This window comes from Rhinolophus sinicus, chromosome 3, assembly GCF_057876585.1.
Source record: "Rhinolophus sinicus isolate RSI-liver-muscle chromosome 3, RSI-T2T, whole genome shotgun sequence".
Taxonomy (NCBI): domain Eukaryota; kingdom Metazoa; phylum Chordata; class Mammalia; order Chiroptera; family Rhinolophidae; genus Rhinolophus; species Rhinolophus sinicus.
Window position 1 is genome coordinate 168,854,083 of NC_142503.1, and position 27,331 is coordinate 168,881,413.

The following is a 27,331-nucleotide window of genomic DNA, read 5'->3' on the forward strand; positions in this document are numbered from 1 at the left end:
CACACTCTCCTTGTGGCATTTGAGCGTCCTCTGTGATACTAGGATATTAGTAAAAACAAATTTGAAGCTCTCTGTAAGTATGAATTGCTGTGGAAATGTTTAACACCTAAGTTTGAGAAATCCCTAAACAACATCACTACTAAAAAGCTTCAGAGAATTTTTTTCATGATTTTTCACTTTATTAATGACTATATGACATATGAGTGTGTGTGTGTGTGTGTGTGTGTGTGTGTGTGTGTGTGTGTGTATCATCCTGAGTCTTAATTTTGGGCAGAAACTCTGAACCTTTTTGTATTTGAAATAGCCATAGCGTGGAATTTTATGACTGAGCATTCTACGTAGATCTCAGTAAACCTTGGTAGATCTTGGTAGACCACATAGAAGCACCCAGTAAATGTTTATTGCTTGGTAGACTGAAATTCTTACTTTATTTCTGCAGCATGGGTCCCCTGGGTGATCTGAGGAAGCCTTAAATACACATCTTTTTGCTGGGATAGTGCAGCTATCTCAGCAACTTGATAGGTAGTTTTGAGGGATTTTGATGCAGTGAAGGTGAACATGTCATCTTCATTTGTAGATGCAGAAATGGCTTGTAAATTTAAAGCTTATGCGTTTGTTTGCATGTGCTAAAAGATGGAATCATTAACAAGAGTTCTCTCTATAATACCTTAGAGATACATCATGTCTGGAGGAATCCATGGGTGGCAAAAGTTACATTTATTGGAGAATGTTGATTTTTGTGCTTCTCTTGTCAGCAAGACAGTAATGCTTCTTGTGTTTTAAAGAGATGCAGGCCTTAAGAAAAATTCAGTTGATGGGTGGGTAGCAGGGAAGAGGGATTATCAATTGAGTAGAAGAGTTGGTAGCACGGATCACTGTTTCTGCATTGAAATAGGTGTCTATAAGTTTATATACTTAACTAGCTCTTTGAATAATCTGTTTTAAACTAGTTATTGGTATAATAGGTTTAAAATCTCATCATTTTTCTTAGCCTGACAGATTAAAGTGAAAGAAAGGGCATGTCTATGGTTTTACGTTTCCATGAAAACATCTCAATTCTTCTAAAACCCACCCTTAGGAGCAAATGCCTTATTCACAAAAGCTCTCACGATAATTTGAAGCCTGTATTATTTCAGACTTTCTGACTGAGGTTTAATGACAAGGTGACAGGTATTATTTGAAGGTGTGAATTTAGGAATTCCAAAAACATTTTGAATAATTTTCTTAGTTTCTATACTTTGATTCCTCAAAAACAGTTCTTAATACTTAAGAACAATTAATGTCAGTTTTATAGAATAAAATTGCTATCCGCTTAAAAACTGCTGTTCTTTCTTGTTTTTCCCCAGTGAGCATTGATGACAGAGTGGTAATTTACATTCTACAGAATGTAATTGTCATTCTACAGAAGTGTGGGCCACTTGACATGAGAGAGGGTGATGGAGAAAACCTTCGTTTTAGGGCATTAATTCTTTGAATGTTCCTTTTTAAATTACCTTAAAGCAAAATTCAAATCATGGCATTATAAGGCACATTATGGAAAGTTTGGTGAACTCTCAATGTTTTACCTTTACTCCTTAGCAGAAAGATCTTTTTTTTTTTTTTTTTTTTTAAAGTTGGTCTTGCATACTCCCAAATCCATCACTCTTCTGCCCCTAAACAAGTAATGTTTATTAAACTTGTACTTGGTACCTCATCATTCTATGTGGGAAAGATGTAGAGTCCTTTTAGATTTTTATTTTTCCCATGGATTGGCTTTATAGTCCAAGATCTAACGAGAATTAGTTTCAAGAACATTTCAGGGCAAGTGTTCCATTTAGAATTTCCCCAAATAATCTGAAACTAACCAAAGTGTGTATTTTGTGTTTAGAAATGGGATGCCAACATGTAATGTCATTTTCCATATCACTTGGAGGATTTTCCTTTCCATTATCTGATTTATTGCAGATAATAAATCTGAGAATACTCATACTAGTATTCTTTTTGGAATGCAATGTTAGTATTTTGCTACTAGAAAGCAGAATCCATTCATTATGGGTAAATGGTAGTAAATCCTAGTTGAACTGAACTGTGCTAACAGAAGACCGTAGAGGTATTTGCTGTTCCTCAGCAAGCAAGCTTCCATAGTGAAAAATTGGAAGGATTGAAAGAGAAAGAGATGAAAAAAGTAAAAGGCATTGTTTGCTTAGAATAGAAATATAAACTGCATTTTTGTTTAACCAAATAGGTATAATCACTGTAACTGAATATAATGCTATAAAATGGATCGTACATGTATGTGGAATTAGTTAGGAACGTTTGGCTCCATTATCATGCTGAGAAAACAGTGCTTCCCAGTTCTTACATGAAATCCTCTGCCAGTGGAAAGGAAATGTAAAAGGAGTGCTTTCCAATGTTCTTTGACTGGGGCCACTTTGGCTGGGTAGACCTGAGAGACGTCAGATGCCTCCCACCTAACCACAGAGATCCCATTTAGGCTGCTGCTTTTGATGGGATCCCAGGGGGATCTGATTATTAATGTTTGCCAGACACAGAAGTATTGACATTTGTATGTTATTAGCATTATTATTCTAAGAGCCCAGTCATTAAGGACCCCAGGAGACCTTATTTTGATAACCACTAATGAAGGAGATAAAATGTGTAGCAATAGTCATTTTAGTAATAAACAATGTTAATACCTGCTTAGTTTGAAGCTTGTGTAAACAAATGAAAGGAAAACATAAGGAAAAATATTGAACACTTGTTAGCACTAATTTAGATTGAGAGTTCCAACTTAATAATATTGATATGTTCATTCATTCACAGAAAGGGGCTAGTATAAATAAGAATTTGAGGCCATGTCCTGGGATGAAGCAAAAACATGTGCAATAGATTAATAATTTGTGCTAGAATGGTTTTCTGGCTATAGGTGAAAATTTCATTAGGTGAAAGATTTATATTTCCCTCATCACAAACATAGTGGGAACCAGATTAAAACTTGTGTTGATTGTTGGATGCAGAGTATCTTTCAAAGATAGTCTAACCTCTCCGATCCACGCTGTTTATTGCAGTAACTGAGTATAAGGGATCCTTTTGAGACTTTCAAAAAGATAGGAACATCATCTCCAGGAAAAAAACTTATTCATCTAACATGTTGCATACAGTTTAAAATTTATGAAAACCATACCTGGATCTTACAGGAAGTTAGCCTCCAGTGTTATTTTCCAGTCTCTCAGAACTATTTTTTAAAAATTGTATGATCTCATTTATATGAAATGCCCAAAAAGACAAATTATAAAAACAGCAAGTAGATTGATTAATGGTTGCCTGGGGTGGGAATGGGGATTAATTGTATATGGTCATGAGAGATCTTATTGAGGTGATAAAAATGTTCTAACCCTGGGTTATAATGATGGTTGCACAGCTCAATGAACTGACTAAAAATTGTTGAACTATACACTTAAAATGGGAGGGTTTTATGACCTGTAAATCATATCTTAATAAAACTTTGTTGTCCGAAGTGTGTCAGTGAACCAGCAGTATCAGCATTATTTGGCAGCTGATTAGAAAATAAAAACCTAGGCCCTACTCCTAACCTCTTAATGAAAAACATAAGAATAATTGTAAGGTAAATAGTCCCCTGAAATATTTTTATGTTGATGATTGTTATCTTGTTTAGCCAGCCATATATTTTTGTTTTATTTTAATAGTAAATATAGAAGTCAGCTTTAGCCTAGCTCCAGTCAAGGCTCTTATAAATGTCAAAGTTATGATATCTGAATTAATATAATTTAGTGATATTCTCATTCTAATGGAGAATACTGGATATTTTTTCTTGATATGTAAAGGATTGCATATTATTATAAGAATAGAGACTTTCATAGATTTGAATTTGGAAAAAGGTATTCAGGTCCTCACGGAAAATTTAGTTTTTAAAATATTAAATCATTAAAAATGGTAAACGCAAAAGACTGTGGAAGCATGCAAAATGCATTGAAAATGTTAAACGAAAGAAGCAGGATATAGTATTATGTGTGTATATTCAGATATTCAAAACTATTGATTACCTATTCTACGGTGGTCATTTAACTAGATGCTGACAACAGGGCAAAGACAAAAATTAACCTGCGACCTCATCTCATGGAGCTGCTAGTTTAGTAGAAAAGACAGATGTTAAAAGAAATAGTTATGTAAGTCATCAATGAGCTACAATTATTGTTAGTGTTAATAATAAGAGGTGTTATGAGAGAATATTTCAGGGAAGGAGGACATATAATGGAGCCTGGATTATGGCGGGCTGGTTGTTAGGCAAAGCATCCATCAAGTGAAGTTTAACTTGAGCTCTGAAAGGAAATGAGTGGGCATTGGGAAACAGGAGCGGGAAGTGTGGAGGGAGGAGCCTGGGGAAGTAAGATGCTGAAAGGAGGCCAGATGCTAACCAACCGAGAGCAAATAGAGAGTGGCTAAAGATAAGAAGGGGTCAAACCATGTATGGCCTTCTGAGTCTTGTAGAGGGTTTTGGACTTTATCTTAGAAGCAATGGGAAAGAATTTTAAGTCATTGTAAACACTGAATGATTGGTCAAATATATATCTTAAAAAGACCCACAAAGGCTGTTGTATAGAAACATGAGGTAGGAGTAAAACGCAAAGAAATCACTTAAAATCCTGTTGAAGTGGTTCAGATGGGAAATGATGGTGACTTGGATTTAGGTATTATCTGTACAGCTAAAAAAAAAGCAGACATATTCAAGAGTTATTTAGATAGAAGATTGGATAGGCCTTGGTGATGAATTCTAGGTAAAGCACAAGGAGTTATTAAAGATAACTCTTGGGTTCCTATGTAATAGATTACAATTCTGTACAAATTACAAGGAAAAGTGATAGAAGAAATGTGAAAAAATCAGGGTTGTGTCAAGGTGGAGAGATTAAAAATGATCCCACCCCCTTTTTTACCAAATTTTTATAAGGCTGATATTACTTCTATAATTAATAAAAAACTTTAACAAACACTGAATAATGCTGATATTTAAAGAATTGCTTAATCTATTTTCAGAGGACTGCGATTACATTTTTTTCATAATTTTTCCTTATTTTTTGAGCCTACAATCTTTTCAATTGATAATGTTTCTATCTCTTCTCGGGGCAAAAATCAACAATCTGGTAAATCTCTTAGTGTGAGAGTAATTCCTGTTAATTGTGCCGCATTTTGCCTTCCTCAATTTCAGTACATTACCTTCTGATTACATGTCTTCATAATGTGGACGTTACTTGAGATTTCAGAATCTCTTTTATTTGGGGCAAGTTGATACGTGTCAATGGCCCTGGAACACAGGTGCACACGTGTGGGAAGTCTGTCGTGATCACTTTACCTAGGATGATGCAAAATGAAATTTTCTCCCTCATTTTGGTGGATTCTGTAAAAAGCTAAATATCAATAAAATATAACTTATTCCTAAATCCTCAAGAAAAATTTTATTATATGTGAGCTTGAAAATGGGTTTCTGTGCAAAAGCAATGACGGTCTCTTAAGAAACTTGTATCATTAAAGCCACTTTAACTAGTCCCTCTGGAAATGCTGAAGACCTTGTGTGTTTTTGTAACCACTGAGTATTTGTGGAGCATATTTAAGTCTCTCTCTGCCTTGGATATAATAGACACTCCAAAATACTCAACGGGCTTACAAAACTTGGAGAATATTTAAAAGGTGCAGGTTAATTTTTGTCTTTGCCCTGTTGTCAGGTGCGATTAAAAGGTGCGATTGTTACAATAGGGGAAAACTCGGAGCAATTTAAAGCTTGTTGAGCCAACCTAGTCTTTTTGAGATCATCATGCTCAAATAGAAAGCTGTCCGTTGGATAGAGTTTGAAAAATATATTATAAAATAACCATTGCTTGATTTGAGCAGTAGTTTAGAATTTTTTTTTACTTTATTACACGTATTTTGGAAAAGTAACTGCAATATTTTTTATTTTGAAGAGTTTCATTAGTGAAATAGGTAGCCAAGGTGGAGTGGAAACAGAATGAGAATAGATTTTGGAGTCAGAAACACCTGGCTTTGAACCCCGCATTGGTCCCTTATTAGAAACATACCGTCACTTTTTTGATTTCTAGTGTCTTCACTGTTTTATTGGCATTTCGTGAAGATTTGGAATAGTGGTTAAAGCAAGAATTTGGAATTCAATAAAGGAGAATTGGAATACTAGCTTTCTCCTTATTATTGGTATGAACCTAAGGGCAAGTCATTTACTTTCTGAGTCTCAGTTTTTTCAACTGTAAAATATCTTTCACAGAGTTTTTATTCATACAAGTTGTTGAAAAGAATTGCATACTATAAAGTGTTTGGCAAATGTTAGCTACAATGATAGTCTCATTTTTCTGCAGTCTTAGCACACTAGGGAAAAGATTATAAGACTTGAATATATTTTTGCCTTTTGAAACGTTGCAAATTTTGGTTTAGTAGTAATAACTGATATTGAGTGCCTGTTTTGGACTGGGCTCTGTTCTGCATATTTTAGAAACATTGTGTAGTGTACGAGTAGTTTCCATAGTGACTTGCAAGACAGGAGCTACTGCTCACTGGTGAAGACATTTTGGTGCCCCAGGTAACATGATTTGCCCTATGCTATGGCATACCTGACGGATATTCCAGCACAGAGCCTTGTTTTGTGTCATTCCAAAGCATTGCTATTTCTTTTCTTCATACTGTCTTGTTTTTCTCAATGTCCACTGATAAAAGTGTATTTTGATTATATAGTTTCACTTTTCACTTTACATTACCTGTCCCACTGAAGCCTAATGGTAAAGGATCTAGTGAATTGCCCATGTCCCAGCAGTGGCAATATAGCTGTATTGTGTCCATGTTATTGACATAAAGAGTCCTCAGTAGTCCATTTTTATATTTGTTAAGATTCCAGCATTTAGAACAGATTTTGGACAAATGCTACAAAAGCTATGTCATCTCAATGGCACATATTGCTATCCACATAACAAATTTGCTCTTAAAGGAAAACACCTGTAGACTCTTGAATCATGTTAAAGATGGATTGCAGCCCGTTTTGTAGTTCTTATTTTGACTCCATGCATTATGCATCTTTTTAAGCCTTCCTATTCATAATAGGTAATGCAGAATGCCTTTCTCTGAAAGGCATGATAATTGTCATAAAAATTGTAGACTTAATTCGCCTCATGACCACTCTGGGAAGTCAATAATAAGTAACCCACATCCAATAAATGACTCAAGGAAGTTAACTGATGGCTGCAAGAAGACACTTTATTTTATTTATTTTTTCATTTTAAAAATGTTTTTTAAATTTATTGGGGTGATATTGGTTAGTAAAGTTATATAGGTTTCCAGTGTACATTTATGTAGTACATACATAAATAAACCTGAGAGTCTTCACTTTTACTATGACTGCCCTACAGATCTTGGTAGAGAATAAAAAGAAAATTTTCCCAAGGTAACTTCTCCTTCAAAAAATGCTAAACATGAACACACTTTAGTAGGTGAACTTACATAAGATTTTGATTTGGGGACTGGTTACCTGTGGACCATATTATTGAGAACATTATATTTTCTCCCAGAATTTGTCTGAATCTCTCCTGGAGCTGATAATCCTTTAAAAAATCACAGAGGCATACAGGCTTTTATTTTAGTTTTCACCAGAATAACAGATTTTTAAGGCATAGCTCCTAGAAGCTGGTATTTCTTCTTAGGTCATAGCTCTCCCCCTCCCTCCAAGCATCTGTCATCAGATGGAAAATGAGGGCAGAAAGATTTAACTAACAGCCTTTGAAGGACCATGCGCATTATCTTTCTGGGTATGGAACACTTCTGTTTACAATTACCCTTGGTGAGAATGATCAAAATATGTGATAAAGCATATGGCTCAGGAATTTGATTGTTCCCCCTCCCCCCACAGAAACACAATTCTCTACTGTTTACTCTTTAGTCATTTCCTATGTTTCAAATAACCTTAATTAAATCAAATACTTTTATAACTAAAATATAATTCTAATTAAAACACTATTTAAAGAAATGTAGCCCCTAGGAATATATCAATGGCTTTTCTTCCATCTGTATTTGTCAGTTGTCAATAATTCTTTATTAAATTGCTAGTTTATTTCGTACTTGGAAAGGTGGTAGACCTTCCCTAGATATTTGTGTGGTAGGAGCTTGTATATAAAAAACATACACATAAACACAGACATACACACACACACATTTTTGTTTTAACTTCTCATAATAAGAAATATCATGAACTATGTTAATTCAAATACTAAGCCTTCTCAGTTATCACAGACCTTATATGTTTTTTTTCCTTTAAATCTATGTACCTAGACTGTATTATCTTGTCTATTTTTTCTCATGTTATTTTATTATTATTATTATTATTATTATTATTATTATTACTATTATACCAGAAGCCACTTTGTCTTCTCAGTGGTAAGAAAGCCCCCAAAGAACCAGGTTGCCAGGTATATATCTGGTATCACCCTTGGCGTGCTCTACCAATCAAGTTAAAATTTGCTCAAGCAGCAAAGTTATCTCCATGGTTACTCTGCCAGCACATAGCCCTTTGGCTTTAGGCTGCTTTAGTCAAAAATGAAAGGGCTCCAGTGTTGCTAACTAGATCGTTTTTTCAGGTTCTAGCTGTAGATGCTCTTCTTTTTTAAGTATTTTGGAATATAACAACTAGGTATTGTTTCATATATAGACTGAGATTTGGCCTCTTTCCAGTCACTCTGAGATCATCTGACAGTGGTTATTGACAAAAGTACAGAACCAATTCCTGAAAAGGCGACTTACTGCCGAATATATCCAGCTTCAATATTTCATTGCTTTTCTGGCCCATCCTGGTAAATTCTTGGGTTTTAGAGCAGAAAGGAACTATGAGAGGTCATCTAGTTAACTTCACTTTACAGATGAAGAAAAATGAAAGAATCAGGGCAATTTAGCTTTAAAATGTTTCATTAATAACATTCATTCATTCATTCAACAAACATTTATCGAGTCCCTACCGTATGAGTCCTAGAGTTATTAAGTATAAGCACAGTCTAAGCACTTACAGTCTCATAGTACACTGAGATAGGAAGATTGACAAATAGTTACCACACCAAGTGAAACCTTATATCAAAGGCACAGTCAGAGCACTGGAAGCCACACCTTTGATTGTAGATGAAGACATAGTAGTTTCATTGTACAGAATGAAGAAGTATTTTCCAGGCAGACGAGGGAGAGAAAGCATCCCTGGCAAAGAAAACAGAAGTCAGGCAAGAGCAGTTACCTTGGAAAATGCTTGGTGTGTTAGTGTGGCTTTATAGCAATGAGTGGTGAGGAATGGCTGCGTCCTGACTGTGGCGCAGTATTATTGGGGACAGCTCAGGCACAGCTGGACATTCAGTCAGGATGAAAAGCAGGGCTCTGTGAGTCATGAAAATGTAGAAATACTTTCAAGCTGGTTAATAAATAGCCATTGATCTGAGGTTCCTCCCATTGTCTTGTTGCACTCCCCAAACCTCCTCACACTCATTGATTCAGGAATTAGAGTCCTCTCCCAGCAGGAGGGCTTTAGGACCTTACTACCTCTCTGTCAGCTGATGAGACTAAAGGGGGAGGAGGAGAAACCAGAAGACAATGTGTGGTTGCATATATGTGTCTGGCGGGAAGACAAGGAAGAGCCTGAAAGACAGACACATGAATTATTCAGTGTAAGGAGAAAGTGCAAAGAGTTCAGTTTCCCTTTAACTGGAATTTGGGCTCCATGGGGGCAGAGGCCGCAGGGTTACCTTATATACCTGGCATTGTACCAGCACTTAATAGTTACTTAATCAATATTTGTTTATTGAATGAGTCAATGCATGCATGAATGGTATCACGAAAGCTACAGAGAAATTTTTAGGAGAATATAGGCAATCATATCAAATGCAGTAACCTGAGGTCAAGAGGGCTGAAACTTATGGGATTGCTGATAGATTTGGTCAGAAGGAAGCTATTGCTATGAAAGAGATGGGCTAGAAAGTACAAGCAGTGATTTTAGGCTCTGCTGTCATTTATAATATTTATCTTGAGCTATTGATGAACAGTGTAAAGGCAATGAGATATATACATATATACATATAATACACATATATGTATATGTATATATTCATATATATGTGTATGCATGTGTATATGTAAAAATGCACATATTTAGCTCTTGATCCTTCATTGTGCCGTGTTGCTCTGTTGATCTCCTCTAGCTGCCTCCGTCAGGTTGTGCATCTGGTGGGAAGAAGAGCCTCTCAGGAGTCTCACAGGTCGTGGCGTGGAAGGCTGTCTTGGGGAGGTTGGAATATAGACAAAGACAACGAGATGCTAGAGACATGTCTCCAGTTAGCTGCATAATCCACTTGCCATCATCAGTTTTCCAGTGATTGTTTGCTCCCCAAGAATAGATACAATTTCTAGAAATTGCATAAAAATATAAACTCCTACTTTAAGATTTGTTAAAAGCTTTTTAATTCCAGGCACACATTTCCTTTGAAAGGATAAATCTGTGTGTCATGAAGCAGAGATGCTTATTAGCCTGCTCTCTGGGATCTGCAGGTTTGTAGACGAAGCATCCAACCTTTCTTGTATTTTGAAATGTCATATCCAACTGCCTTTTAATGAAGATTCATTTACTCTTTTCACACTGTTAGGTCTGGTCTTTGGGGATGACTTCTCTCAGTTCACATAAATAGATCCTATTACTGGTAATGGGAGTTTTTACACATGCCTGTGGAGGTGAATAGGCATTGTAGCAATTTATGTTTAAACTTTCACAGTCATTTTTACTTAGCTTCCTTAAGATTTCAATGATGATCTCTTTTTGTCCCTAATTGCTGTTTGACACTGATTTTAGGCATTTGGTGATGGGTCTGAGGTTGTAACTTTAACAGGTGTAAGTATTTCTTTCCTCTGTTTCAGCTGAGAAGTTTTGAGAGTGAAATATTCACAGCCATTAAGAGACCTTCAATTTAATTTCTCATCATGCTTGTTCTGTAGTTCACATTAAGTCCAGAGTACCAAAAGACCTGAACAACTGGACTTTTAGACATCAGATAGCTGGCCATGGTGTTGGCCATGGCGTCTCAGGATGCTCAGAACTTCTTCCAGCCTCTGTCTTCCTGGATTTCTCGGGCATATGAAGCTCTCCAGCAAGCGGGAGGTGCATTATCTGCATCGTTGGTTAACGTAAGCAAACAAGACTCGAAATTGAGTGACAAGCTAGACCAGGACTTAGATAATATTCAGATTCAGGAAACTTACTTTGAAGATGAAGAACAAAGCAATGATTGGAGTCAAGAGGACACAAATTCCTTGTTTCTTGAAGTGGATCACTTCTCCTGTTGTAATAGTGATTTGCAGGACTCGGCCCAAAGTTCAAGCCCTAGACTTAGCCAACATGCAAAGGACTCATGTTCCATAATGTCCCAGTGGCCCAATCAGACCCTTGATGACCAGAAACCACCGCATGTGCTTTCTTCTATTGCTGAGGAAGAACATCACCTTGAAAAGCAAAGGAGTGGCCTTCAACATGGCTTTGAGAGCCAACTGTCTGGTATTTTAGAAAATGTTAATGGAAAAAAGCAAGGTAAGCTAGCCAGTAATCATTTTCTCTGGGTTCTTCCAAAGGACATTTCTAATTCTTTTATTTTGATTTGTTTTAGCTGTCATATGAATTTTATTTGTCTCTCTCTTATATCTTTACATACGCTGGCTTCTTAGAGATGTAATCTGTAGGGATATTTTCAATATATCACACTTTGGAAAATCCATGTTTGTGGGCTCTATATTCCAAAACAGTAGTTCTGAGCAAGTGAAATGGTGAAAATGAATCTGTGGGTTCTGTTTGAGAAGCCCCTTGTGCACATGTCATGCTTTAAAAAAAATATCTTTTAAATTGTTCTCTTTTTTTTTCACTAGGTTAGGAATCTCTAGATGTTACTATATTATTCAGTGTGAAACCCTGTGCAAAAAGCCATCCTTGTTGCAAAATTTTCAGTTGCTAACACTTCAAGAACACTTCTCACAGTGTTTCACTGAGACATGATGTGAGATGACAGTAGATAGAAATCTTTGAAATAAGAATAGCTTGGTTTTCTTTAGCCTTGAATGGAAAGGACACATTTAAGACAAACTGCCTATAAAGCTCTATCCTGTCATAACTGAACATATAATGGGCCTTCAATAAATATATGATGAATATGGTGAAACTATAATTAACTTTGTAAAAGCAGCTGTTATATATGCTGGCACAAATTTTTTCATACTTCTAATGCTTTAAGCCTAAGTCAGGACATTCCATGTGGCTGAGGGACAGAGAGCTACATGATACGCAGAGAAAGGAATTAGGTGTGTATATGTGATTTGTGGTTGTAATACATACATAGTTCATGGAGACTATTGGATCTTTTATGTAATATAAAGGTAAAGTAATTAATTCTCTTCTTGTAGGGAGCAGGCATTTCTGGAATACTTCATAATCTCTTCATCTATATTCATGATTCCTCTTAGCTTTATCTTTTTAAGGAAATGTTTTATGCAGATATATGAAGTCTTGGAAAATGAGGAAACAATTCGTATTCTTTCTATAATGTTTCCTTGATACTTTTGCCCAAATTAAAGTAACATTAAATGCTAGAATAAATTGGAGAAAACAAGGTAGGCTGATATTCTTTCTGAATCTAATAAACTAAATAAGAACAATTTCAAATGTTTTAAAATCATCAGTAAATTCTAGAAATATCTGAGCAACCAATAGGATTTCTTAGATTTGATTTGAAATTTCTATTCCTATTTTAGAAAATTCTTGCTGAAGTTGAACTATGTTTAAAATTGTTAATAAATTTGGCTCAATAGATGCATCACACTTGCTTTTGTTCACTTTTGTAATTGTAATAATCTAACAGCAGTAAAACAGTTGCATTCATTTATTCATTCAAGAGATGTTTATTCACTACATTGTAGCCTCCAAAAGGTAGGGGCCATGTCATAGATTCATTTCTGTATCTTTAACATCAAACACAATATTAGGTATAGTTTTTCTTTTATGAATTGTGCTTTTGGTGTCATATCTAAGAAATCTTTGTGTAATCCAGGGCCCCAGAGTTATTTTCCCTATGGTTTATTCCAGAAATTTTAAAGTTATGGGTTTTACATTTAGAGCTATGATTCATTTTGAGGTAATTTTTTATATAATGCAAGATATAGATTGAGCTTTCTCTCCCACCCCCATATTGATGTTCAATCGTTCCTACACCATTTGTTGAAATGACTATACTTTCTTCATTAGATGCTTTGACATCATTGTCAGAAACCTATTGCCTATATACATATGGATCTGTTTCTGGACTCTATATTTTCCCATTAATGTATATTTGTATTCTTTCTCCAATAGTGGTCACTGTCTCGATCACTATAGCTTTATAATTAAGTCTTGAAATCAGGTAATGTGAGCCCTCCAACTTTATTGTATTTTAAAAAATGTTTTGGCTGTTCTATCTAGTTTGTTTGCTTTTTCAAATAATTTTTAGAATAAGCTTATTGATTTAAAAAAAATTGTTGTGAATTTGATTGGAGTTGTGTTGAATTCATTGATCAGTTTGGAGAGAATGACATACTAATAATATTGTGTTTTTCAATCCATGAACATGGTATATCACTTCGTTTATTTAGTTCTTAAATTTTTTCATCAGTTTTGTAGTTTCTAGCATATAGGTCACCTATGTATTTTGTTAGATTTATACCTAAGTATTTGTTTTTTTAGATACTATTGTAAATAATACTTTCATAACTTTTAATTTCCAATTGCTACTTGCTAGTACTGTGTTTCCCTGAAAATAAGACTTAGCCAGACCATCGGCTCTAATGCATCTTTTGGAGCAAAAATTCTATTCTATTTTATTCTATTCTATTCTATTCTATTCTATTCTATTCCATTATATTATCTTATATTATTATATTATATAAGACCGGATCTTATATAATGTAATATAATAATATAATAATATAATATAATATAATATAATATAATATAATATAATACTGGGTCTTATATTAATTTTTGCTCCAAAAGACGCATTACAACTGATGGTCTGGCTAGGTCTTATTTTCAGGGAAACACAGTATATAGAAATAATACTGATTTTTGTATAATAACCTTGTATTATCACCAATTAGTCCTAATAGATTTTTTGGTAGCTATTTTGGGATTTTCTATATAGACAATGATATAATCTGTGAGAGAAATGACAGTTTTATTTCTTCCTTTTTAATATCTATGTCTATTAATTCTTTTTCCTGACTGATTACACTATATTATCAGTTTGAATGAGTGATGAACGTGGGTATCTTTGCCTTGATCCTGAGCTTAGTGGAAAAGCTTTGACTTTCACTATTACTTAGTAGTTAGGTGTAGATTTCTGTAGATGCTCTTTATCATGTTGAAGAAAATTCCCTTCTATATCAATTTGCTGAGAGTTTTTGTCAAAAAGGATTTTGAATTCTGTCAAATGGTGTTTTGCATTGGTTAAGCAGATCATATGATTTTTTTCTTGTTTAGTCTGTTGAAATGAATTATACTGATACATTTTTGAGTGTTTAAGTAGTCTTACCTACCTGGGATAAAATCCACTTGGTTATGGTATATTATTATTTTAATATATTGCTGGATTTGATTTGCTAATATTTTGTTGAGGATTTAAAAACCTCTATTTTCATTAGGGATATTAGTCTGTAGTTTTCTTTTCATGCAGTACCTCTGTCTGGTTTTGGTATCTGGGTAATGCTCGCCTCATAAAATGAGTTGTGAGATGTTTCTCCTTTCCTATAGTCTGGACAAATTTGTGTTCAATTAGTATTATTTACTTATTAAATGTTTGCTGGAATTTTCCTGTGAAGTCAACTGAGCTTAGAATTTTATTTTATTTTATTTTTTGTTGTGGGAAGATTTCAAAATACAAATTTAATTTCTTTTGTATGTGTAGGAATATTCAAGTTATATGTCTTTTTTTTTATTATTAGTTTCAGGTATACAAAACAACATAGTGATTAGACATTTATATACCTCACAAAGTGATAACCCCAATATGTCTATTACCCATCTGACACTGTACATAGTTATTATAATATTATTGACTATATTCGCTGTGCTATACTTTATATCCTGTGACTATTTTTTAAAATTATAGTTGATAGTTAATGTTATTTTATATTAGTTTCAGGTGTACATTGTAGAGGTTAGACATTTGTATAATTTATGAAGTGATCCCCCAGTATGTCTTTTTCTTAAGTGATTTTTGTCAATTTTCATTTTTCAAGGATTTTTTTTCATTTTATTTATGTTGTTGAATTTGTGGACATAGTGTTTTCTGGTTATCATTTTAATGTTTGTAGGGTTTATAGTAATCTCCCTCTTTATTTCCTGCTATTGGTAATTTTTGTCTTCTCTTTTTGTAGGAGGTTTTGTCTGTCTGGGTAGAGGATTATCATGGTTTTCCCTAAAGGAGTTCTGTAAGGCTTGAAGATAGTTACATATAACAAGTCCTATAAAAAAGTTTGTTTAAAGTTACAACAATTATGTACATAGTGACTTTTGGGATGATTTTGCCAAAGGTGATCTGGAAAGTTTCCACAGAGCAGATGATGTAGGACTGCCTACTGTGAGCACAGTCAGAATTTAACAGGTGAGTGGAGAGAGAAAGGCGTTCCAATTGGAGGAAATGGTGTGAGCACAGACATGTTGGCAAGCCAGACATTTTCAGGGATGGATTGTGAGGTTAGAGCTTAGGCTGCAAGTGGGAAGGTCTTTGCTTTTTGTGTTAAGGATTTAGCTTTTATCCTCTAAGCAGTTGGGAATCTCAAAAAGATGTTAATCAACAGTGAATGTAACAGCTATATGCGATGTCGGAGGGGTACCGTGTTTCAACGAAAATAAGACTGGGTCTTATATTAATTTTTGCTCCAAAAGATGCATTAGGTCTTATGTTCAAGGAATGTCATCCTGAAAAATCATGTTAGGGCTTATTTTCCGGTTAGGTCTTATTTTCGGGGAAACAAAGTAGTACATTGGGGGGGGGGTTATCACTTTGTGAAGGGTATAAATGTCTAACTATTACATTGTTTTGTACACCTGAAACTAAAAGAGTGACATGAACAGAGGTCTGTTTTAGAAGGATCACTCTAGTATCCGTTTGGAGGCTAAATTGGAGGAAAGAATATATGTCAGGAAGCTATTATCGTCGCTTGTAAGAAGAAACAGTGTGTAAAACAATATGCGTATATAAGGAGAAAGCGTCGTCATTATTTTGGTGTTGCGCCACTCAAAAGGCATCTCCAAAAGAGAGTCTGCCAGGGCTCTGGCAGAGCAATGAGGCACTCACGTATTACTGCTGGGTGGAGGCAGAAGTCCAGCTTTCCCTCTTGGCCTGCTTTAACCCTTGCAGGGCTGCACTTAATTAATGCTGGCTTGGGAGTTCCATCTCCCCATGTGATCTCCACTAACACCAAGCGGAGGCTAGCCTCATTACTTTGGGTGATGATGAAAATCCTGAGTCTCCACTAGACCTCCTCTGACACCATGCACGGGGAAGGGGCGGGGTGCATCATTACTTCCAGGTGGGGGTCCAGGCTTCACATGTGGTGTCCTCTGATACTAGGGGGGCACAGGATGCTCATTACTGGTCATCGAGAAAGGAAAGTCCTAGATCCCTACATGGTCTTCTCTGGCACCCCACAGTGGAGGTATTGGGGTACCTCATTACAGCCTGGTGAGGATGGAAGTTTAGGCCTCCCACTTGGCCTTTGCTGGTGTAGGTGAGGGTGGGGAACACAATTTCTTTTCTGTGCTCTTTGGCTGGAGTAGACATTTATTGTCTAAAAATTTTCTGTTTTGCTAGGCTGTTCCTTCCTGGTCCTTTGCCTACAGAGAGCAAGCTTTCCTCAAGGTCCATCCCCCCTTTTCTGTGCCCATTGGCATATCTGGGTTGCCAGCTTCTCCAGGTTCAAGTCTGACATAGATGAGGCAAAAGAGCGTAGGGCACTCACCATCATGTTGTTCCTTGCATCCCATGGTCCCTAGCCAGTCTGCCTTCTTTTCTGCACAGTTCAGTCTTCTTATCTTTGTTTTATCTACAATGTCTAGGGTTTTTAGTTGTAAGTAGGGAGCAGAATATGGAAAAGAACATCTATCTTTCTGGCATGAAAGTCTTCAAATTAGTCTTTAATAGCATCATGATTTTAAATCTCATCACTTCTGTCCATTTCACAGTGAAAATAAGAACAATAGAAAATGATAAAGGATAGCATATATGCATACGCATAAGAAAATATGGGGCGAAACATTTCTCTGTAAAGACTTGTATGATGGCCCTTCTCAGTCAATGAAATATTTATTGAATGCCTACTATGTACAAAGTGCTGTGGGGAATGGACAAGTATACGCAAGGATAAGCCACGGGCCTCTCCTTCAGATTATTGAAAAGCTTATACCATTTATTTAATACGTTCCAGAAGGTGCAAAAATGGGTTTGATGTCCTGGCTCTTTGGTGGCAGTGGGAGTTGGGAATGCAGCAGAGACCTAGAATGAGACAGCCTCCTTGTTCCAATTCACTCATGACTTTATAGATGGAAGAGCTTTACTAAGTTGCCTCTAGGGAGCGTCCCTTTCTCTCTCCCTGATGTGATATAGCTCACTAATTTACTTCAAATGCCTATAGCAAATGAACAAAGCTCTCAGTCCTCTCTTTCCTTAAAATATTTAAATACCCCAGGGCCCTATGAAACTAGGATAAGGGACTGGACTCTCAGCTCTATGAATGTTAAAACACATTTTTTTTTTAAATTTTACCTGCTGGTTAAGTCTTAAATTATTTTCACATGCTAATTTCCCATTATACCAAGGGATCACGTGAAACGCAGTACATGGGCTGCTTTGCAGTCTATTAAAGAGATGTATTTGGAGATACAGTAGGAAAAGGAAGCATTTTAATCAGTGATTTACATGCACTTTTTAAAAAGACTTGTCAAGCCTGCTTTTCGCATTTAACCTTGAATTCTTTTCATAACGTTGTATCTTGATTTTATGTTTCTTAATGTGCCATATTTTTCTCCACAATAGATTTTAAGCTAAATTGGCCCAAAACAAGAGGGATGCTGAATGCTTTTTGTAACCATGGAAACATTTCTGGGCACTTACTGAGGACCTGGTTGCCAATAGTAATGTAACAGAGAAAATAGATACACTTCATTTAGCAGTTGCCTGTGATTAAGAGGCAGATATACTTATAGTGCCATCTCAAGATAGGCTTTTCGGTTTAAAGACCCAAATCCAAAACACCAAATTCTCAGTCAAGAAGCAATTATGACACCTTTGATATGTGATGGGACAGAGTTCTAATTGCATTTCAGAATCATCTTTGTTTTCAGTTTTTCACCTCATACTTTTTTTTTTTTTTAGGCTGTTTTTTTAACCACATGTGTTTGTTTCCAAGAAATATGCTTACTGTTTCCTGAAATAGCCTGCTAATGGAATTCATGTGTTCCAAGGATACTGACATATAGAACTTTAGAAACACTCTGGCTACATGGAATGTATTTAAAAAGTAGAACAGTAGGCTTTGAAATCAGGGTGAAATAATTTGACTTCTCAATCAGATTATGAGGTTAAGATGATATGGAAGGGAGAATCATACAGTGTTCGTAGTGCTGGTTAGTACCAGGCTTTTATGGATTGAAGGTATTTTGTTCTGTTGATGTTCTTAGGCTGGTTTATGGCAATTGAGATTAAATGGTATCAGACAGTATAATACAGTTGATTTATAAGTCATACAGGCTTTATTGCCTTTCTATCGGGCGTGTTACTGCACATAAAACATTGCATCCTGCCTTTCCTTTATTCTCAATACTGGCACTTTGCTTTTTCTTTGTACAGTTCTTTCTTGAAAGTAAACCTATTCCTGATTGAATTTAGCTTCATTTGTTAGTCCTTTATTCGATAGCATTTGCCATCATGTTCCTTGGTGGTCCAGATTGGTCCATTTTACTATTCTGCAAAAAGCTTCAAAATTTGCTTTCTAAAAGCTTCATGAAGTTAATTTTCTTGATATGTTGACCTGCATGTTTTAGAAAAGCTAGTTATTCATGAACATGCTAGGAGCTAACATTTAAGACAAGGAGATTATTGCCATTGTTATTTATTTTGCAATTTTGTGTCATTTTTAAAGGAGATATCAGACATGTAACAAAATCCTACATGGACAGAAGTTAGAACATACAACTTATATAAATGGCCAAAATATGGATTCAAATTTTACCTTGATTTCTGGGTATTATTATAATAGATGGTGGAACATTTTTAAGGACAAGTTTAAAATGAGAAAATAAAGTCCATTTTCTAATTTCCTAGTCTTATCATCATTAGGAATGACTTAGGAATTAGAGGTAAATTACACTGCAAATAAGCTTAAATTCTATTTTCACGACTCCCAAGGAACCAGAAAGTTTTCTTTAATAATGGAATTACTTGATAATACAAAATCTCAGGAATGTATCTTTCTTGCAATGATCTGGCCTAATGGGGAAGAAGCTGGAGCCAGGTATGAACTACAAACTTAGTAAGACCTTTTTTTCTTTATTTTGCTAATTTTGTTTCTTCTTGTTTGAAGGAGAGTCTTACCTGTGTGCTTGTGTGTTATCGTTTTAAATACCATTGAGATATTATCCTCTTCTCTTCTTCCTTTCTTTTAATCTCCCATCATTGGTCAATCCCCTTTCTCCCTCTCCTGGTACTCTTCTCCAATATCCACCCCAGAGGAGAGAGAGTCTTGTTTCTGAAAAGGAGCCTTGTAATGAAGAGAGTTTCTGAGATGTGATTATAAGTTCCCGTTCCTTTGAGATCTTGTTAATTCTGCTCAGGGGGTGATCTAGGCCATTGTTAATGGAGTTTTTAGTGCCCTTTACACTTCCTAGTTTTTAAATTTATGAAACATTTCAAAAACATAGAAAGATATAACATGATATGACAAATACCCACAAACCCACCATTTAACTTTGCCAAATCTTAACATTTTTCCTTATTTAATTCAGATTTATTTTAAAGTAGCCATCTTGAACAGATATAATTGGAGTTCCCTGCAAACCCTTATTTGTTTTCTTTCCCTTCTCTCCTTACTAAAAGTACAACAAATCTAAATTTGGGGGTTATGATTCCTATTGTGTTTTTATTCTTTTGCTGCGAGTATTTGTATATCTGTAAATTACACATAACATAATTTTGTATGTTTTAAAAGTTTACACAAATGATATAATATTGAACATATTATTCTGCAACTTCTTTTTGCTTCCCACTAAATGTTATGCTTTTAAATTATTCAGATACCTGTAGATTTGGTTTATAGTAACTGCTGTACAAGTATAATTGTCTACTGTATTAATTAACATGTAATTTATCTATTCTTATATTGATGTAACTTTCCTTCTTATGAACACTAATTTATTTCCAAATTTTCACTACTACAAACAATTCTGCAATGTAAGTGTATCTTTGAGCACATATACTGGGGTTTATTTAGATGGGGTGTATGAAAGACACAGTCTTATTTTGAGCCCCTTTCTTTCACTAGGCAATTTCTTCCTGGATTGGGGTCCTTTGAATAGATTCCCTTGCCCTCCCTCGCTTTTTCTTAAGATGGTTCAAACTAGTTCCTTTTCTCTATAACCAAGAGAGCCATCAGCAAGAGGGTACTTAAGGCATTAAAAGAATCTAAGAGTTGTTTATGTTTTCCATAGCAAGTTTAAATAATGAATGAGTGAGAACATGAGGGAGTGATACCAAATTTTAGGGGGGTTACAGTTTACTTTCAAACTTTAATGAAAGTTATGAACCTGCTTATTCAGAAAATACATACATGATATACCAAAAAAATTTTGTAATGAAATTTTACGGGTTCATTTGCTGCCCAAAGTTCATCTGTGGTACTCCAGATTAATCTACAAGGTTTGCAAGAGAGAACTGGTGATAATACAGCCAGGAGTCAACCATTGTACCATTTCATTTGAAATTGTTTTTCTCCTAAGTAAATAAAGTTGGGGAAATACATTGGGATCTGTGCTGGCTTTTGAACTCTTATCTCTCAGCTCAAATCCATTCTTTCATATCCTGCTTTCGATATGGGGCTGGAATGCCAATCACTACAGGTCTCCTTTGCCAGTGGGTATTCTCCTATATTGTGCTAAAGGAGCATTAGAGGGCTATTGGAAGATAGGAGGAAGGGAGAAAGGACTTACATTTTCCTGCCTTTACTCACTGTTCTTGTTATGGGTGCCCCAGCATAGCCCTTCATACTGCTATCAGAGTTTGGGGTCTAGACTCTAACTTCTTTCAGCATTCACCCCACTCAAAGGTGGCAGCACTGGCCAGGCAGTTTCCCTTCCTCAGATGTCTCAGACCGAACTCTGTGGAGCTCTTCTTCTGAGATCCTGAATCACCAGCAGCAGCCAGGCGATGGCTCCTTCTCAGATGTCTGAGCCTCATATCCATAGGGACTTTCTTCTGAGTTTCTAATAACCTTGACTGCTTCGCTTTGCTTCCCCCACTGGAAGGATGGAAGCTACTTCCTGCAGTTACAACCTCTGGGCTATTTCCATGTTCTTTCTATTCATTCAATACCCAATATCTGTAGAACTAACTCTCTATATTAAATTCCCACTGTTGAAATATCTAGTGTGGTTCTGTTTTCCTCACTGGACCTTGACCAGTATAGTAATTAAAGAGTTGTCTAGGCTGTTGTGTAGATTTTGAAGTAGTCCAGATTAATTGTGCAAGAGCTAAAATCTGAAGACTTTCTGAAGGTGATAGGTAACTGGTAAAATGGATATCTAAGTCTTACCCATGTTTGATATTCACCAGGTAAACAAATATGTCAGGTGATTCTTGCCATGTAGAAAAGTAAAGCAGAATCTTATATAGCGTGGTCCTACATTTTACATAGAAAAATAAATGGACATGCAGTGGGGTGGGATGAGGAGTGTATTTGGTGGATTGATTGTAAAATGTGGCTTTACCCAAGTTTATTGGCATCTAGTTATCAGTAATACTATCCAGTTATTACTTTGCAATTTCTGCTGTTTTTGAAATTTTCAAAAAGTTTTTGCTTACGGATGTCAGGTGTGGGATTATCACAAGAGACATTGTTGTTTATGGAAAGACTTCACAAACTTTTATAGCATTTCAAAAATCGGTTTCCATGGGGGAAAAGAAACAGTTACAAAGTTGAAACTTCAAGCATTATCTCGTTAAGGTGTAATATTAGAGCCTATTTCAAAACCAAAATAAGAACTAGAAGTTTTTCTGGGACTACCTGGTTTTTATTCTATTTTGATCCTGCAAAAAACAGCCATTGCTAAACTTATGTATAGAAAGATGGAAAATTGTTCTTCTTCATTGAGACCTATAATACCAAGCATTTATTTCATTTGAGTCTATGCTAGATCAGCTTGTACATGAACCATTGTGTCTTACTCTGGATATTTCCCTTTGCAAGGTTGAACTTCCTCTTAACCATAAAGTGACGTTGAGGCAATATCGCTGATGTCCCAGAAACCATGCTATTAGCACAACTGAAGAAAACTAAGATTATATTGGGGTTTCTCTATTTCTTCTAAACAAAGAAGAGAGGGTAAGCTCAAGTAATTGATACATCTGGGAGCAAATCTGGATTCATGAGGTGTTTTATCCAGGAGTTCAAATATTACCTTTGGGAACTGGTTTCTCTTTCTCCACCTCCAGTCTCTTTCCACTTCCATTTGGGCCGGCTCTATTCTATGGTTTCATATGTAGTGAGACAGTTGCCAGAAGCTCCTGGTTTTACATCTTCTTAGATTATAATCCAGTGGAGAAAGAAATAACACTTTCTGGCAACTAAAAAAAGTATCCTGGGGTTAGCACCTATTGGCTTAATTCCCTTGCATTGGTTTGAAATATGTGGCAAACCTAAGCAACCATGGAAATCAGGAAAATGTGATGCTCTGGTTGGCCAGGCCTAAGTCACATATCATTCTGGGAGTTGGTGGAGGGACAGCTTTATCAGAAATGTGGTCTGAACATGGAGGAAATGTGGTTTACTCGAAGAAAACTGGGATTCCAGAAGGTAGAAGAATAGATATTGGGTGGCAAAAAATACAAGCGGTCTACTGGAAGAATCAGTGCCTTTCATGGATAACTCCACTGCTTTTATTACATTGTACATTGATTACAAGCCTGTTTCAAGGATGAGCCTAGATTCTTTGTGTCACTACATATGCTGTGAACACCTCCTTCTCAGTGCTTGGGGAAGCACATCTGCTACAAATCAGGTAAAACAGTATCTCATTTGATAATTTCATTGATCATGGCCTCTCTCCTGGATGTTAGAAAATCTCCTAACTCATCTTTTTAGATTGGCTTAACTGTACAATTAACTGTATGGGATCTGTGTTAGTTATCTATTGCTACACAACAAATTACCACAAACTTAGAGGCTTAAAAGGACATGCGTTTATTATTTCAGTTTCTATGGGTTAGGAATCCAGGCATGGATGGTTAGCTGGGTCCTCCGTCCAGGATTTCACAAGGCTGCAATTAAAGTAACAGCAGGGCTGTATTCTCATCTGGAGGTTGGACTGGGGAAAAATCCACTTCCAAGCTTTCTCATTTATTGGCAGATTTGGTTTCTTTGCTGATGTAGGACTGAGGGCCCAGCTTCATGCTGGCTGTTGGTTGGAGGCCACCCTTCACTCTGGGAGTCTGTTTGTTGTTCCTAGAGGCCACCCACAGTTCTTTGCGACATGGGCTTCCCCAACATGGCTGCTTACTACATCAAGCTAGCAAGGAGAGCCTGCGGGCCCAAGGAATCTTATATTATGTAATGTAATCATACTTGTGTCATTCCATCCCCTTTTTCATACTCTACTGGTTAGAAGCATATCACAAAGTCCCATCCATGCTGAAAGGAAGGGGATCACAAAAGTATGAACGTTTTGGAGGTGGGGATGACCACCTTAGAGTCTGCCCACCACAGGATCCTGGATTGGCCATTTAAATAGAGAAATTACACCAAAGGTGGAAGCTGCTTACATGCCTTTATGTGAATTATTTGCTCTTACGGATTTTTTCAAAATAAGGAAATTATATTTTTGTAAAATCAACTGCTCCCTTCTCTATGCTGCTCTGCCAATGGTTCATCCAGGAATTTCTCATAAAAAGATTTTGGTTAGAATCTAAATCTATAGACCTGAATTGATTTCGAAATGGTAAAGAGTGCAAAGGGAATGCAAGCTTTGCAGGAAAACTTACCACTGGTACATGCTTTATCATGGGAAGTACCCAAGAGACCTTGCCAAGAGTATTTATTGATTTTGTAGATTCCTCTGGGTGAAGAACTTCTTGATTGCTAATATCAGTAATAACAAATAAACAGTGATAGGTATTCGATAAAGTATAACCTGAAGTATGTGCTAGATATTTTATACTTGTATACATTATATTGTTTAATAATCATAATTTTGTGAGGTGTGTCCATGCGTTGGTGGATGGATTATTATTGCTATTTTTAAAGAAAAGACAAGCATTTAGTAACTTAGACAAGTTCAGTAACTTGCTCAATGTCCCTAGCTGGTAAAGAAGCTGGGATTCCAAACCATGTATGTCTGATTCAAAACATCAAGGTGCTTTCCTCATGTAGCCATTGTCCCAGAGTTGGTTGAGGTGCTCCCACTTCCATCCCACAAGAAGTCCAGCTCAACAGCTGTTACTGGCAACAAATTACTGGGTGTTACAAATTCTGACAGTGGACTTAAATGTTCCTAAGTTGAGTTTAAGGAATTAATGGGAAAATGGGCTATATCTGCAGTCTTCATTTTCCTAAATCCTGTTTACTTCTTTACTAACTGCAGTTTGGCTTCTATTCTACCACTCCAATGTACATGCATTTGTTTGTATAATCAGCACCCCCTCCACCCTCCAGTTTACTTGCCTTATGTTGGCAGTGAACACTGTTGACTAGTCCTCCTTGGAAACTCATTCCTCACCTGGGTTCTGGACTCTGCTTGTTCCTAGCTTTCTCCTTGCCAATTCTACTCTCTCCTTTTCATTCACTTTCCTCTGCCTATTCCTTACGTATTGGTTCCCCTCTTACATGCTCTTCTATGACTTCCACTTTAAATCTGCATCTCTAATCTGGACCCCTCTTTTGAGCTCTGGGCTCATATATCCAATTGCCTTCACTTGGATGGTATCATGCATCTCAAATTCAACATGTTTAAAAACATAACTAATCATCTTCCTTTCTTATCTCTTTTCTGGAAAGTCAGTCATCAAAGTAAGATAGAAGCTTTTTTGGTTTTTGTTTTTTTCAGTTCCTTATCCCTCACAGCTCCCCAACCCGCCTGTATATATATTTTTTCAGTATGTACCAAATCCTATCAATTCTGTCTCTGCAATTTATCTTGTATCTGTTCAATTCCTTCCGATCTCCTCTAGTTTAATCGGATATATATCCTCTTCTGCCTGGTCTAGTTCAATAATGTTTTATCTGGTCTCTCTATTTTTATGTTCTTTCCAAATCTTATCCATTCTCTAGATTCCTCTCAGAATGTTCATTCTAAACTCTGCATCAGATTTCATATTTGCTCATACCAAACTCCTTCCAGGATGCCTTCTTCCCTTTGAAAGATGGACAGCCTTCAATGATTTGGGCCTGCTGTCTTCCAGCATCTGGAAACACCAAGCTCATTGCACACCACAATGTTTGGTTTCCTCTCCCTGCTCTGATGCCTGCCTAGTGAAAACTGCTCATCTTTCAGGAGTCATCTCAAATATCGTTTCCTCTAGGAAGCTCTCTTAGTCTATTCAGGCTGCTATAACAAAAACGCTATAGACCGAGTGGCTTAAATAACAGTTATTTCAGTTCTGGTTGCTGGAGAGTCCAAGTTTAAGGCACCAGCAGATTCCGTGTCTAGTGAGAGGTCACTTCCTGGTTAATAAACAGCTGTCTACTCGTTGTGTCCTCAGATGGAGGAGGCAGCAAAGGAGCAATCTGAGGTCTCTTTTATAAGGGCACTAATCCCATTCATGAGGACTCTATGCTTATGACCTAATCACCTCTCAAAGGCCCCACCTCCTCATACCATTACATTGCAAGTTAGGATTTCATCATGTGAATTTTGGGGGACACGAACAGTCAGTTGATAACAGAAGTCTTTCCTATCTTCTTTCCCCAGCTTCTGTCACATTCCCCGTATGTACCTCTCCTTCCCCACCCCCTGCCTTTTTCTGGCAGTTTTCTACTTCCCCTTCTGTGTTCCAATGGCATCTTGCATTTCTCAATGATATAGATTTTATATTGTATTTAATTTTTTTTTAAACGAGTGTACCCATCCAAGTCTGTAGGCTCTTTGATGGCAGAACATTGAGCACAACACCAGGAATAGTAATAAAAAGAAAATGAAAGAACAAAAACCTAATCTTAGCTGTCACCAGTATATCTCATTACCTTCAGGAAAATGATCAGCTTGCAAATATCCTACAAGTAACTATAGATTACATATTGTTTGGAGAATCTAGTCAATAACACTCTCCAAGTTTCTTAACACTTTTGACACTCTGTGTTGGAAAACAGGCCCAAAAAAAGACAGTATTTTGAGACTTGCCTTGACTTTCTCCACCCAGCATTAAAGAGGACTTAAAAGACAAGTGAAAATGAATTGTGAATGTCAGTGTGTTAGCCTTCACATGGAGCGGTTAGTTGTTTCTCTGAGATTCAGGGCAAGGCACATGAGTCCTGCCTCTGCAATTGAAGTAGGGAGCTCTGGTTGTACAGGAGGGGCTACTGTGGCATCACCATGTGGAGCAATGGTGAATGGGCCCATCTCAGTCAACTTGGCAATGGTAAAACCATTACAACGTAGAGCCACCTGATAAGTCCTGGCGACATCTCCTGAGCATGCACCAGGGACAAAAGATCAAGGGAGCAACAACTCTCCTTTGGCATTCTAGCAGTAGAGATGAAGTCATGTTTCAGTTCTCAGTGGCACAGACCCAAGTCATTTTCAAAGAGGTGTCTCCTTGTCAAGAGATTTTTAGCTAAGATGGGAGAGATGGTACCAATAAAATACTATCAGTCAGTATTAACACAGAAGAATAATTATTTTGCTGATTGTCAATTGAGTCTTTAAATTATTTCAGTTACATTTTTGGTTTAATACCTATGGTATTGATTATAATGGAATTCTTGTCAAACTGAAAATATTTGACCCCCAAATGTGTTTCTGAAACTGCTGTGATTTTTATCTACA

General features: G+C 36.3%; 1 protein-coding gene across 5 annotated transcripts in view; it reads left to right on the forward strand.

Moving 5' to 3' along the window:
- Nucleotides 1-27,331, forward strand: part of SYT16 (synaptotagmin 16) — a 227,862-nt gene that overhangs the window by 108,768 nt on the left and 91,763 nt on the right. The window contains exon 2 of one of the 5 annotated variants that reach the window (XM_074327394.2): nucleotides 10,927-11,593. The exons of the other annotated variants lie outside the window; for them this stretch is intronic. Coding sequence (XP_074183495.1) covers nucleotides 11,071-11,593 — 523 coding nt within the window. The 5' untranslated portion in view covers nucleotides 10,927-11,070. The remainder of the gene's footprint in view (nucleotides 1-10,926; nucleotides 11,594-27,331) is intronic. 5 annotated transcript variants of the gene reach the window in all.